The following is a 15,695-nucleotide window of genomic DNA, read 5'->3' as shown; positions in this document are numbered from 1 at the left end:
TCTCTCTCTCTCTCTCTCTCTCTCTCTCTCTCTCTCTCACACACACACACACACAAGAGTCTGATCTCATGGAAAAGTCACACGTGTGTGTGCAGAAATAAATCCCATCGCTCTACACTACTTTATATACTTTAAAACATCACTGAAAGTAAATTGAAATAAATGAAACATTATAATCAAATGATAAAATAAGAATTTAGCGGGATACGTTGTGTTATTCATTCTAGCAGATCACCCTGAGGGGCGACACACACCAGCTGCATCATGTAGCGTCGTTTGATGCCTGTAGCAAACAACATATGAGCCGTACAGACAGAAGAAGCAGCGTTCAGTAGCTGAGACGTAGAGATCAGAGCAGTGAATGCGATAAATCTGCCACTTTATGGAACACTCAAGTGTTTTCCAGAAACGCCTGCGGTGTTATGTGCTTTTTGACTTGTAGAGTGTTTCTATACATCGCATATATGTCGTCATGTGTTGCTCAGTTTGCTTGCGTTTTGTTTACGTGCATCATCAAGTGGAGAATGCATCATGTGCTTGTATTAAGCTCATATTAAGGCCTATTTAATGATCATTTGTGGAGAGAAAATGAGAGTGAAAATGTCAGAATGTACTGAAGCTTACCTCATGTCCCTGTGCCTTTATTTACTACATAAAAAGGATTAAAAAAAAAGCTCTCAGCAGCACTCAGGTAACATTCAGATTACAGGCTCTTTTTAACAGAGCAAGCACAAAAACCAGTATGATGCACTATGTCTTGAGTGAATGGACTGTGTGGGTGTTTTCAATCGAACCTGCGAGCCTCTATGATTCTCTGAATGAAAAAAGGAAAAATATAAGTTGCACATTTTGGTGATCGATCATCATCCTCTCAGCCAAATCTCGCCAGGTTTTAAGCATTCACAGTTTGCTGACAAATTCTCACTTTTCAACCCTAAAACCTGTCCGAACTGTAAATTAATGAGCGGCTCAGTGATCAGATCCAATCCCGATCAATCACCGAGTGATTAGATGATGACTCCACACCTCTTAGGAGGCTCAAACCTTATTGTCAACAATTTAACTACTACTGTAAAAATCAAAATGTAACGACTATCTTGCTTCAGATGATTCAGTAACAAATTTCACTGAAAGGTTTAAGAGAAAATTTGATGACATTTCCAGCGACAGCCAGAGTTCATTCATGTTTATATCTGAGTGAAGGAGAGAACCATCAATCACTCACTGGTGTAAGTGTGAGTGGTTTTTTGGTGGGAAGCGAGGGAATACAGTATGTGTTGTACACATCTGTTTGGACCTGTGAGTGTAACTTAATAGTTAGATTTGCCAGGTACAGCAGATTAACTCCAGCTGCTGGAGTTTCAGTCTTGTGAAGAAACGAGACGGAGAGACGAAGTGAGGACACACACACACACACACACACAGCCTTGTTACCCTCAGCGGTCTTTCTTTCTATATGTGTGTGCATGTGTGTGTGTGTGTGTGTGTGTGTGTGTGTGTGTCGGCCTGTGGAGAATAGGAATGGATGATGGCTGTCTGAGCGGGCTGATGATGAGGGCTAATGTGATAGGATGTAATGGATGACCCCTTTGAAAAAACGGCCCACTTTCCTTCCAGCTCTCTCTCTCTCTCTCTCTTTTTCTCTCCCTCTCGGTCTTAATGTCGCTCTCCCTCTGTCTGTCAGCGGGTGGTGATTTATAGCAGACCGGGTCACCACACTGTTTAACACTGAGGTCACTACATGTGAGGAATAGAGGGACGGACAGTGAGAGAAAGAATAAGATTAGCCTATTTCTTCTCTTCATCTGACACTTCGGAAGATCTGAACCACTTCCGTCTCCGTTTTTGCATGCTTGGCCTACAAACATGAATTATTTAGATAAATTAAGATAAATACACCAGTATTTCTGTACATGTGCAGTTTAAAGCTGCATGTTTTCCCACATTTTGTCTTTATACTGTATTTGCTTTGATGGGCTTAAACAGCAGGCTCAGATTTTTTTTTCAAATTCATCTTAATACAGTGTCCTCACAGCCTCAAAGAGTTATGGGTCACTGCGATACTCTCCCTACAGGCTGCTAAGTCATCATTTAAAATGAAATTTCAAGTGAATGTAATAAAAAAAAAAAGATGTAATTTTACTATGGAGCGCAGTAAGACATGTGGGAAAAGAGCCTTAAATTCCAGATTTGTTGTTATTTCAACCCTGTGATTCTGCTCCAGCTGATATGATAGAAAAGCCATTTCCTGGCAGTGGTGGAAAGAAAACTGCCAGCTTGAGATGTTCAGGATCATTTTTGAAAATGTTCAGGATATCAAAACTGTACATGTTCACACATTTCACAGTTTTGTTTCTCACCAAAAAAAAAACCAAATGATTTGCTCTATTTTTGTTCTATTTGATCTGGAATATTTCTCTATTTCTGTCTCTGTGTGTTGTCTTTTTTTCCTCCCTCTCTTTGTCTTTCTCTCTTCAGTCAAAGTGTTAGCGGTAATTGCCAGGCAGTTAGCTGTGAATGGGACTTATTGGTCATAATACCAGAGTGTGTCTGCCTTGTTCGGAGTAGCAGCTACAAGCCACACGATCTATAAGCCTTTTCAGTCTCTCTTTGTCTCTCTGGCCCTCTCTAATTAGCTCTCCAAATCAATAGGGATTTATTCTACCACCATGCCAGGATGTGTCGAAGACGTTCTGCTACAATCAGATTGTCTGGCTCACTCACGGGCTCTTGTTGTAACATCCTCGCTCCATCTGTTGTAAAGCTGTTTTTTTTTTTTTTTTTACGGCTGGTTTTCAGGACGGTTTCCGGACCAGACCGAAGTTTAAGACGCGCCTCGACCTTTCGGAACGCTCATGTGTGCGTCTTTCTATAAGCTCCAGCTTCAGCTCTTCTCCTGACCTCGTCGTAGCCTTTTCATCTCTTATAAAACTCTGCAGCTCTGCACCTCTTCAAGCACTTGTCACTAAGGTTTGACACACATCTGAAAGGTCACACCAGTGGTTTTGCATATTTTAGCCCATTTACTTGAAACGTCTTCCATAAGTGTTTTGTTTACACCGTTGCAGTTTGCCAGTTGTTTTTTGAGTGCATTTGAAAATGCAAAAATGTAAAATATAGTCTACATGATTTGTAGTTAAGGAGCAAAAACTTGCAAACACCATGATATGCTCCTTGAAAGGGAAATTCCAGCAAAAAAAAAAAACAAAACCCTGTGATCAATTCAGTTATTACTTTATTTATCCCCAAAGGGTAATTACTTGTGCAGAAGTGTAACACAGGAAGGAAACAGAGTGCACAAGATAAAACGATTTGAAACAAACATTCACAATGTATAAGCTGTAGGTTTGCAATGTGGCTCTGAAAAGTTTGCAACCTTTTTTTTTTCACAGCAGCTGATGTTACAGTGGATACTAATGTAGACCTGGAGTCATGGAAAACAAAGCGTCAGGAAGACCACTGCTGCAACATATTCCCTTCCCTTCTGTTGATCGTATGTTCAGTATGTTCCAGTAAATTATAGGGGTGTGCCCGAATACAAATACATTATTCAGCAAAGCACAAATAGTGGGTTTTATACGAATATTTTTTTCATACAAATATTTTAAAAAATATTTGTTGGGGGTGTTCCTCAGAGATAAAGCTCAGCTACTGACACAAGCAAAGTGCTTCCAACGGACTCTCCATAACCTGTTATTCTGAGTACAAATACAGATACAAATAATTTTACTGCCTCAACAAATACAGATACAAATACAAATACTGGGATCTCTGCACATCCCTAGTAAATTAGGTCAGGGCTTTGAAAGTATGATACAGTGATAAAGAGACATAAAAGTATCATATTTAGCTGTCTAGGAGTGCTGTCTATAGACATTTGGATGCCTTTATTTTACTGGTTTCCATTGAAATCTATTGTAATTGCTGTGAATCCGAGCTGACTTCAGCTGCTGCCCTTCACAATCGAACAAAATACAGACTTTTCTGAGTTCTGAGTTTGGAGTATTTGATGCTCAGATTTCGGGTGGTCCTGTAGCCACCGCTCAACAAGATTCTCAAGTGATTTGTCCGGTTTCAGGGACGGTGTGTTGGAAGCTGGTGTGGAGTGGTGGATTTTCTCAAATGAGGATATCTGTACCCTTGTTTACTCTGCTCAGATCCTACTCTCCACGTACGGCCAAGAGACAAATGCCGTCTGGAAACTTGGCAAACATGCCGGAAATGAGATTTGTTATCGCCTCTCGATTGTGGTCCCACTGGCATACAAATTCAAGAGGCAGAGAAGTGTGTGTATGTGTGTGTGTGTGTGTTTGTCAGTGTTAGTCTGTGTTTCTCTGCTAACACCTGTTTGTCTGCACACATCCAACAGACAAATTTGGCATTCTTCTTCCAAGTTTTTTTTTTTTTTATGATGTAAATCCACGAGTGCACCCATGTGTGTGTCCTTTTGTAAAGCAGCTGCATTGTATCGAACAATCGGACCAGCAGTGTCCCCGCAGACGCTACGTCTGGATGGATTCATTCTTTCTTCAATAGCTAATATCATATTTTATGCTGAGAGGCAAAGCTGCAAATCTTATCTGTCTCCAGTCACAGCAATGAGCTTCAAAAGCCACATAATGAGGGAATAATTGAATACTTATCAGTATCAATCACGCTTGTATGAATGTGCGTGTGTGTGTTATTTGTGTAGATTGTGTATTGTGGGGTTACAACAATGCTGTGCTCTGAGAATAAGATACTGCGTGTAGCTCTTAATATTTCTTTCTTCAGAGTGTGCATCCATATGTCTTGGCATATTGGAGCGTGCGTTGGTATGAATGTATAGTGAGTGCTTCTGATTTACACTGCCAGCTGTGAGTCAGAGGCAAGTGAAGGATAAAAGTACATCTCATCTACGCCGGCCATATAGCATAAGCAGGATGTCAGCAGCAGCTCCAGTCCTCCGTCAGTGTCTATTCTAGATCCATTCAGCTTGAATATCGCCGTCACTCATGAGCATTTTGGCAGCATTCACAACCCAACATTAAAGCCTCTGGCAATGTGGCTTGAAATCACTTACATGAAACGGTTAGCATTAGCATCACTATGCTACACTTTTGAGCTACTTATCCACTCTGTGATTAATACAGATTTTGATGGTGTACCCAAGTCTGCTAGTTAGCTTAACACAGTAACTTTCAAACCATATCAGGCTAATTTTAATTCTCAATCTATCTAAAAAAGAAAAGTGCACTGCATTGTTTTCTCATGAGGGAGATGAGAGTAAGTGTTGTGAAGTCAGCCACGTCAATCATCTTTCTCTTAAATATGATTGGGCAGGTATTTATTAGGTAATAAATTCCCTTGCTTAGCCCCGCCTAACCGCAACCCAGTAACGAGGGAAGGGGGAGAAACTTTCCAAAGAATTACATACACTATGTCAAAGGTTATGTTCTCATGCTTTTTAGGTGTTTACTATATGCACATTAGATCCCAAATTACATAATTAATAGCCAATCATGGATTTGCCTTTCCGGGGGCTTTAAGCCAATGTAGTTATGTGCATAAATTAGAATAAAATAGACTTAAAGCCTTAAAAGAATCAGACGCATGTGGAACAGATGAAAAAATGAATTTGGTGGTGGAGATGTCTCCTCCTATGGCGATGAGGAAGATGAGTCTGAAGGCAAAACTCTGGATTTTACTAGTTGATGTTCCAACTCAGACCTATATTGTTATTTTCAGGATGTGATAATCATTTGGCATGTTACAGTTGTGGCACTCGACATGTTCTAGCGTACTTTTTTCAGAAAATGGATGCAATATGCGTCTAGATGGGTGAAGGTCATTGCTGGATTTGTTTTCTTGATCTGATTACCAGTAATGCAAGCAAGAGCAACAAGAGATAGTCAGCTTATCCTTCACTTTACGAGTATCACTTCAACATGTAGATTATTGTTATATCATTTATCCATCCACCTACAGTATCTATCCTCTCTAATCTGCTCTAATAACCCTGTTCAGGGTCATGGGGGTCCACAGCCAATCACAGATCACATTGGGAAACAGGATGGAGGGTAGGTTAGGTTGTGTGAGACTGGAGCAGAGGTAAAGTTAGTAGTATGATGATAGCTGTGAACATCAATGCAATGTGTGTACAGTTTAGGCTATTTGTCCGTGAATAAATGCTCCTACTGTGCATTTAGAGATGTTTCTGGTAGAGCGGTGTGTTCTCCCGCTGAGCCTCTTTAATCAGCACGAGTGACGAATGAATTTGAAATCCTTAATTACAAACCAGTTTGACACCCCGCATCTCCATTCTCCGTGTGCCTGCTCACCAAAACTTTGCTCTGTGCTCTATAAGAGTAGTTAACATTGTAATATTAAAGATAAGATAATAGTGTTAAATATGTGATAATGTGATATTGTCGCACCAAGTACAGACACATGGGGAGCGGCTTGAATAGAGGAGACATTGCTATTTTTGTGTTGTGTTTAAATATTTTAAATAAAATGTTCACACGCTGTTGTAAATGTGTATTCACGTAATTAAATCTATTGCTTTCATAAAGCCAGATCGATTATTCAAAGCTGTGTCAGATTGAAGATTTTGAATAATCAGCTTGAGCGTGGCTCGGCGTCTGACGGAGCTTTGAATAATCGACATGGCTTTATGAAAGCAATGCCGTTCAAGTTACGTGAATAAACATTTATAAGAGTGTGTGAACATTTTATTTAGTGTGTTTTACATTCAAAAACCGGCAACGTCTCCGCTATTGAGTGGAGTCTTGTGATTTGTTCACTCGCTCCACATGAAAGCGTCTTTCTTCAGATGGATGTAACCCTTTACGTGCCCTTCCCTGCAATATTACTGCTTCATTCACAACACAGCTGCACTGGCATTTTCCCTGAAATGTTACTAGGTCTTGAGGTGGGATATTGGCGGTACAGATTTCCCTGAACATGCTGGTCACCATCCTGGTCACACACTGCTGTGGGACGGCATCCCATTCTTCAACCAGCATTTGTCGCTAGTCAGTCAACATGGTTGTGTCGGTCACTCTGGCATGAACAGCACGCCAAAACTGATCCCACAAGTGTTCAATGGGGTTGAGGTCAGGACTGCTGGCAGGCCAGTCCATCCTCTCGACTCCCAAATTCTGGAGGTAGTCTCTGATAAATCCCCCAAACTGACAAATGCTGGTTGAAGAATGGGATGCCATCCCACAGCAGTGTGTGACCAGCATGAGGAGGAGGCGCCAGGGTGTTGTGGCTGTGTATGGTTCTTCCCCACGCTATTGAGGCTCCTGTTTGTTAAATGAATAAATTGTTAAATTGCCAATATGTCTTGTTTCTTCAAACCTCAATCATCCGATCAACCAAACACCAAACAAGAGTCAATGGCAGAATAAGCTGTTTGGCATTGGCAGAGAAGTTTTGGCATATTTTTCATGGGCGTAACCCACATACTCAGCTCTGCTGCTCATCCCACAAATGCATGTTCCTTACAAATGTGGCATCAGTTAGAAGGGAAATAAACAGGCTTTCCAAGAAGCATTGTTACAACAAAGAAATAATCTACCAAACACACATTTCGTTACTTTTTGTGCTATGTTTAGGTTTCTTAAAACATAGTGTGATGTTTACATGCCTATACATACAAACAGGATAGTAAAAAAACCTGATTTAAAAACTTGAATATTACTGTGTATGTAAATGTACTTACCTCATTTGAACCATAAAGGCAAAACAATCTCTTCCCATCTCAACATACTTTAACAGGGTAAAATTCACTTTCAGAAGAGAGATGTTATTCCTTTAGCCAGAGACAGTTCAACTAACTTCTCTCCAAAAATTGAGATCCAGAAAAGTGAGACTGTAATTTGTTATGTCAAACGGATGTATAGCCCTGTCTTGCTCTACTGACACTGAAAAGAGGACTGATTTTGTAGAGTCACATAATGCTTGTATCCGGATTTTATATTAAAATAAGATTTTTGCCTTTTTTACTTACAGTGCTGAACCGTAAAATGTACTGTCACAGTCACACTTTTCCATCTGCTCCTTCTCATTTTTGCATTTACTTTGAGGCACCCAGCTGACGCCTTTTTTTAAGATGGAACTCTATTACACTCTTCATGGGACATTGGAGGACATACTAACCCAGTAGCTGTCGGTTTCAGCAGGGCCAATGGCAATATTTGGTATTGAAGATTTCTCAGCAACTTCTTTAAAAATTCAGTTTTTAATGGCAGGCATTGTAGCGTCGTCATGGTGATTCTATAACTTCTGTCGTTGCTCATCGTAGGACATTGTTAAACATTGACTTTCTTCTTGTGAAGCATGCTGCGGTGAATCTCTGACTCTCTGTGGTTTTGGTCGCAGTCAGTAAGATTTATTAAGCCCTGTCCAGAAAGGGTTGTTTCCCTCGTATCTCTGATTAAAACATTAATCAGACCTAAACCTGCAGTTGTCTGTGGCATTGATCAAACCATCTAGTTAAGTTACAGATGGACTGGGTGAACATGCGCACTGATGTTGCATTAAATCTACAGAGGAAACAAGTGCAGTAATGTTGGATGAGAAAATGTGTTGTTTAGTAGGTTTCGCATCAGCAAATTCCACAGCGTTTGTTTATGTCAGGTATGTTTCTTGTGTCAGCGTGCTACTTATTCTGCTCTACATTGTCCAAGGTTTCCTTTTTCAACAAATTTGTGTTACTTAAAAATGCACCAATTAGCCTGAATAATTTTAACACCACATTAAAAGTTCACTGCGCAGCAAACCAGAACAGAATATCCATATGCGATCATTGACCATCTCATTCCAAAAACCACGGACAGTAATCTGCTGCTGCAACAGATTCTACTCTTCTGGGAAAGCTGAAAGGATTTGCTTCCCAAATTTGCTCCCTGTGGTCTCCCACTGACGTTGTTGTCCGGTTCATCCCAAAGGGGTGTTGGATGGGGTTGATGGGGTCAGGGTTTTGTGCAGACCAGTTAAATTCTTCCACACCAAACTGGGGAAACCATTTCTTTATAGAGTTGGCTTTATGCACAGGGGGTATTGTGACGTTGACATTGAAATGACCTTCCCTAAACTGTTAACACAAAGGTGCTGTAGCATTAAAGGATAAGTTCATAATTTTTTCAAGTCTGTCCTAAAATGAATGAACATTGAAACAAGTTTTTCTTGCTGTAATCGTTCCTCCTGTTCATACTGACCATTAGAATATCCCTTCATATGCACTTACAATGTAAGTGATGGGAACAAAATCCACAACTCTCCTTCCGTTGAAGCTAATATGAAGCTTCAGCCGTCCAAATGAGTCAAATCAAGTCAATATCTTTCAAAGTTACTTTCTTTTTAGTGCACAATTCCCTCTTTTTTTGATCCTTTTACTGCAGCTGAACAGAAACACTGTTTGTCGAGACACAAAGAGACTAAAAAAGGTTCCCCCATGTGGAAGACATCCACTTTATTTGACTAACTCAGATGGCTGAAGCCTCATTATCATTTATCTTCTTTCAGCCTGGTCGCCAGAATGAAACATCGGCACTGTACGCTTCTGCAAACCACAGAAACGTTGAATATCTACGTTTCAACACGTGAAATACTTAGCATATCAACATTTCCAAAATACGTATCATCTCAACATTTCTAAAGTAACGTAGTTCACATGTGATCCATATGAGCTGATCTTTCCTATATAGTAGGAGGAGGTTAGTAAGTTAAAACATCATTATTCAACGGGTAGAAATGTTAATATGCTACGTTTGTAGAAATGTTGATATGATATGTATTTCACGTGTTGAAACGTATATATATTCAACGTTTCTGTGGTTTGCAGAAACGTTCAATGCCGACGTTTTCTTCTGGCGACTGGGTTGCTTCTTTATGAACTTTTAAATACATTTTGTCCCTCATCATGTACATTGAAAGTGTATCGGAAGGGGATCTTTTAATAGTCAGTATGAACAGGAGGAATGATTACAGCAAACAAAACCTCTTTCAATGTGCATTTGGGCACCTGGCTAATGTTTTAAGATTCCTTTACTGGAATCCAAACCATGATGTGACCCATGTGTGTCCACACATATCTGGTCATTTAGTGTATGTTATTAAAAAACCTTTTGTGTAGAAGAGACAAACAAACATGCAGTTCCAACATGCTGTCCAAAATGGCACGACCACTCGGAGGGTTTTTGTGTATATGTTTACATCAGTTTGTTGCCACAGGATACAGAGTAGATGCAGCTGCATCATTTCCCCCACAACTAACCCAACAACACACAAACAAACACATACACATTGGCACATGTACATGCACACACACGTGTTGACATTACTATAGTTTTGACCTCACAAAGCTGATGCGGAGTTTAATTGCAGCCATAGCAGCGGTGAACCACTCCATGGGTTGTGAAACCCGTCATTTGCACAAGAGTGTATCCGAAATCAGCAAACACCACATTACACAGATATTTCCAATCCGTCTAACAGGACTGGCAATTTGAGCTTGCAGGTGCTACTTTGGTTGAGCCGCATTCTGTGAAGCATAATTCGCCGTGTGATTGGCTTCATTGTTGCAACACATTCATTTTTTCCTCCCTGGCTGTTTATGCATCTGTCTGTCCAGCTGAGATGGATGGATGGATGGATGAATGGATGCTCGGATGCCGTGCTTCCCCCTCCAGACTAGATAAACACAGGCGCATTCAATATGGAGTGAAATATTGACAAATACTTGCAGAAAATGTTTGCTTTTACTTTCCTGTTTGAATTTCAGGCATCCGGCGAAAATCCTTGAAACCACAAAACTAAGAGTTGTTTCTTCTCTCTTCTTTAACTTAAACACCTACACACACAAACAGCTACGTCTCTACTCTCTCCCTGCTTTTTGTCATCCGGGTTGGTGGCGTCTAGCGTGGTGTTGCTTGTTTACAGCACAGCAGAGTTAATTAGCCGTTTTATGGCTGATTTACAGCCCGACAGGCAGACAGAGAAGATGGCCTCTGCCTTGTCCTTCTTACCCACTCAAGGACTTGTCAAAGAGGGCATTAAATGAACACACACACACACACACAAGTGGTCTGTTTGACCAATATGAACATGCACAGGTGCACAAACGTGAATAAAAATCTAACCATGTATGCTAAACACACACATGCAATCATGTTCACTAGACTTAAAAATTCAGCGCTGAATATCACTCCTACTTTTTATATCCAAACATAATTCCACTGTTGATTATGACCCAGTTCTCCTTGATCATTTTGTCTCTCAAACACAGAGGCTGTGACTTTAGGGAGAAAGAGATGTGAGAACACGACAGCAGCACACAAACTCACACGAGAACGCACGCTGTTACATGAGGGATGGAACAGGTGAACGTTGCAGACTCTTGAGACAGGCAGGTGAAACGAGAAGGTCATTTAATGAAACGGAAGCAACGGGAGGCTGTACGAAACAGGTTAACCAGTTAGAAGGTGCAGGCAGGTAATAAACAGGCAAGAAGGTTGAAACAGCAGGAACAGGTTAAGTACAGGATCAAGATGGCTAGAATGCAAGTGTCTAATCAAACAACTTCGACGAATGGGCAGGGAATGAACGTCTGAGACCGGTGTACAGTATGAACCGAGGAGCTGATGAGGGGAAACGGGCAGCAGGTGCGGACGATTACCGAGTGGAAACAGGTGTGTAGATGGAGAAAGGAGGGAAAGTCCGAGAGCATCTGGTGGACAGCTTGAGAACGGCAGGTCTGGGGAGTTGGAAGAAAAGAACATGACCAGGGAGAAGTAATACAGAGAGCTGGAGGATGAGACTGCAGACTGTGACACATACAGTATGTGAACAAAGGTTCAGGTACTTAGATATACTGGCGTGTACATCTTGAGCCAATCTCACACTGCGGCGTTACAGAGAAAAGACAGGAGAACATGAAAAAAACACACATCTGATGTTTTACGTAAGGAAGGTAAAAAGATGACATCATATTTTGGGAGCTTGTAATATCCAGCGAGCGGACTACCTCTTATTTTACTTTTGTATGCTGCTTTTGGCCTACAAAACAACAAAACAACAGACTTAACTGTCTCCCATCTCAACACTGCAGGCTTATATAGATCGTTTAAAGGCATTTAATTACCAATGGTGTCCTTTTTGTGGAGAGAACTGTCTCAAAAAAATACAAAAAGCATTTTTACTCTCACTAGCACCATCTTTTGTCTTTGTTTTTTCCTCTCTGTGTCTCGTTAACTGTGCAAATAGACTCTTAATTAACTCTTAACTTAATTATTTGATGAATCATGGTGTCTACCTATGCGAAGTAGCAGCCTTCAAAGGCCGTGCTCAACCCAAAATTTCAAATACTTACACTTAAAATTCAGTCAGCTTTAAGTGACAGTAAACTGAAACATGTTGAGAATTATGCAAAATTTAAAAAGCATTTTAAAATTAGCCAGAAAAAGATTATGAAATAATATAGAAGGTAAATAATTATAAATACAAACACAAGCACACACATGCATGTAGCCTACTTTGTGCACTGTTTTATTGGCATGTTTATTACTTTGTAGAGTTATTCTGCTTTCAGATGGCAGCTCTTTTGCACATATTCACAAATATAACAAAACATGATGCATTTCTAAAAGCTGGAAATGTTTCAAGGGGATATATTACCTCATCTGAAGCTCACAGACTGCACAGACATGCTTCCCTTTCTCTCTCTCTCATACACACACACACACATATATTCACCTGCAGGCTCTTTCAAATCACAGCTGACATCAGCAGGAGGCTAACAGCGATGCTAGCAAGCACACACTGTCATCTGAGCCGTGTTAGCGTAGCGGTGACAGCTAACAAGAGAAGACATCACATTAGCCGACACGGCGGCACGCTAGCGGAGCGCTCGCCGCTGCCGCCGCCAGAGTGGCTGACTGCTACGATGTTGCTACAGGTGTAGTATTCATTCATGCTTAAAGAGTCTGACACTGACAAGCCAGCAGCCGGCGGCACACAAGCACAACACCTGACAGCTAGTTAATGTCAGTGTACAGCCTTTATTCAGCAACAGGAGAGGACACGGGGGGCGGGCGAGGGGGGTGGAGGGGTGGGGGGGTACCACCGGGGAGCCGCTTCAGTTTAGGTCGAGGGTAACAGAGTGTGGAGGCCATTGACATTTAGGAGTGGTTCGCTTCTTTTTTCTCTCTTTTTGTTCTGCTTTACCTTTCCCTTTCTTTTCTTTTTGTTGTTGCTTCCGTCTCACAACCTTCTTGTGCTTCATTTCCTTTTAATTTTTTCAATCCATCTCAGTGCTTTTTTCTGTTTTTGCCTCTTTTTTTGTTTACTTTCATTCTTCCAATTCTAAACTTTATTCCTTAAATCTCACTACATCCTCCTTCTGCTTATTTTTCTTTCCTTTTTTTTCTTTGTTTTGGCGATTTTCTGCTTTGCTTCATCTTTTTTTTCTTTCTTTCTTGCTGTGTCTGTTTTTCTATCTTTCCTCTAATCCTTAACTTCCCAACTAACTTAATATGTTGAAGTAAGTGTGGTGTCTGTAGATCTTTTGGTTGTTTTTATCTCTATCTTATTCATCTTAGCTTTAGTGAAAAACCATCTCCAGCTGTAAACTCAGTTTTTCTCTTCTGCATGGGTCACATCCAAGATTCTCCCTTTGCCTTTCCGGCCAATCAGAGGTGTTTGTGGATGTGTGGCGGCAGCGGCGGCGGGTGGGGGTGGAGCGGACCAGGCACACTTTTTGCCGAAACAACAAGCAACATACTGATGATTAGAGCTTGGCGCATAATCGGCCAGAAATGAGTTTGTTTTGCGTGAAACAGGTGGCCACCCCCGAGCTGAATGTAGAAACAAAACCCCATTAACATGTCTGTAGTGAAGTGGAAAAAGCTGGGAAACAGAGCTTTTGATGGAGAGGGGAGGGTAGATGAGGGGGCAGTGAGTGTGTTGTTTTTTTTTTTTTTTCCACTTACTTCTTATGTGTGTGTCCTCAGGTACAGATAAACCTCTTTTCTCTGCTGATGCTGGTGTTTCTTTGTGTTTCGGTGTGTGGGAATATCGAGGCCTTTGTGTTTGCGTGTTCCCAATATGTTTTTTTTTTCCTGTTCTGTGTATCTGTGTTTGTGTTTTCAGTCGGGGTGGAGGGGTGGGGGGGTGTTCGGACCTCATGCTGATAAAGGCCTCGCCGTCTGCCTTTGTTCATCTGACAGTTCCTCATTAATGAAGTTTCCCTGCCCTCCTCCTCCTCCTCTGACTCCCTCCATCACCACCTGCCATTCCCCAACCCTCTTCACCTTCCTCCTGCACGTCTATCAACCGTTCCGCTTTGATCTCTGCTCCCCACTTGTACCCATCCCTCCTCCTCTTCCTCCTCCTTTCATTGTTTCCTGTTTTCTTCCTCTACTGTCCTTCTCTCTGTCTCTCTTTCTACTTTTTTTTTTCTCCCTCTTACCCTGCTGTTTGTACATTTTCTTCCTTTTTTACCGCCATTTTTCTTCCTTAATCACACATGGTTGGCAGTTCCAGAAGCAGTATTATGAACAATTTGGTTTCTGACCATCCAGATGGGAGAAACCGAGCAACACTCTCCCCTCGAAGGCACTTAACCTCCTGTTGGCGCCTGTAGAGCTGCTCAGTGGCCAACAGTAGGCGACTTTGGTCTTATTGTACAAATTTTTCCCTGAAAGTATATGTTAAATTAACAATCCTTTCGTTTTTTTTGTTTTTTTTCCCGTCTCACTCTATAGCAGCTGATGAGAGAGCGACAGCAGATGGCCAGTCGTCCCTTTGCGTCGGTTGCTGTGGTGCTGGAGGTGGGCGGCGACCAGGAGGAGCTGCTACAGGTCAGCAAAAAGACACAAACACATAAGGATGCAGAGATAAACAAAACCAAAAGACCACACACACACAAAAATATTAAGGGAATCCATGGTGCTGTAGGGAAAAACACACACAGCTGTTGAGGGCTGTGTGTTGATTTGCATAACCCTTCCTGCTGAAATAGTAGCCCCACTTGGAAGGGATGTTACTGAGACTTCCTACTGGCATGATTGACACACAGAGACAGAGACAATAACAACATAGACATTGATTTGGCCCTCTGACCTTCTGCCATGACTGCTGTTGTGGTCTTTTATGTGGATGTGTGTGGATACACAACAGGATGTCGTCACTCTAATGGTCGATTCACGGTCACTCAGAACCGCTTCTTATGATGTGTTTTCTAATCACGTCGGGAATCGAATGTGTTTATAGTTGTTCCAAATGGCTAAAAGAGAGAGACAATCAGACAGTCTCTCCTGGAAAGCGGTCACAGCGTTGCACTCGGTTGTTAACATGAAAAGTGTCAGAAATAGTCGTGTCGAGAATGAAAAACGAGAGCTAGAGAGAGAAGTTCAAAACCCCGGCTCCTTTCTCATCTCTGCACAGCTGACCAATCACTGTGTGAAGTGGGTGTGGATGTCAGTTTGTCGATGTCAGAAAGTTACAGAGATTGCCCTGCTTAGCCCGTCCTAATCCACCGTCTGAAATGTGTGAGGGGAGGAGATTACTCAGTGTGCTGTATAAGAATCTTCTAGAAAGGTGGAAGTGTCCTCGCCTAAGAGGAGCATCAGGAAGATGGCAATCAAACACAGTCTGTACATGCCCACATAGTGATGAGTGGGGTTTAATCAGACAAATGCTGTACTTGT

The 15,695-nt window shown here is 41.5% G+C and overlaps 1 protein-coding gene across 2 annotated transcripts in view; it reads left to right on the top strand.

The window, feature by feature from the left end:
• atrnl1a (attractin-like 1a) overlaps nucleotides 1-15,695 on the top strand; it is a 322,517-nt gene that overhangs the window by 252,250 nt on the left and 54,572 nt on the right. For both annotated transcript variants that reach the window (XM_044372295.1, XM_044372296.1), the window contains one exon: nucleotides 14,751-14,846. In XM_044372295.1, coding sequence (XP_044228230.1) covers nucleotides 14,751-14,846 — 96 coding nt within the window. The remainder of the gene's footprint in view (nucleotides 1-14,750; nucleotides 14,847-15,695) is intronic.

The sequence above is a fragment of the Thunnus albacares genome, chromosome 14 (assembly GCF_914725855.1).
Source record: "Thunnus albacares chromosome 14, fThuAlb1.1, whole genome shotgun sequence".
NCBI lineage: Eukaryota > Metazoa > Chordata > Actinopteri > Scombriformes > Scombridae > Thunnus > Thunnus albacares.
This window is presented reverse-complemented; position numbering and strand designations above follow the sequence as displayed.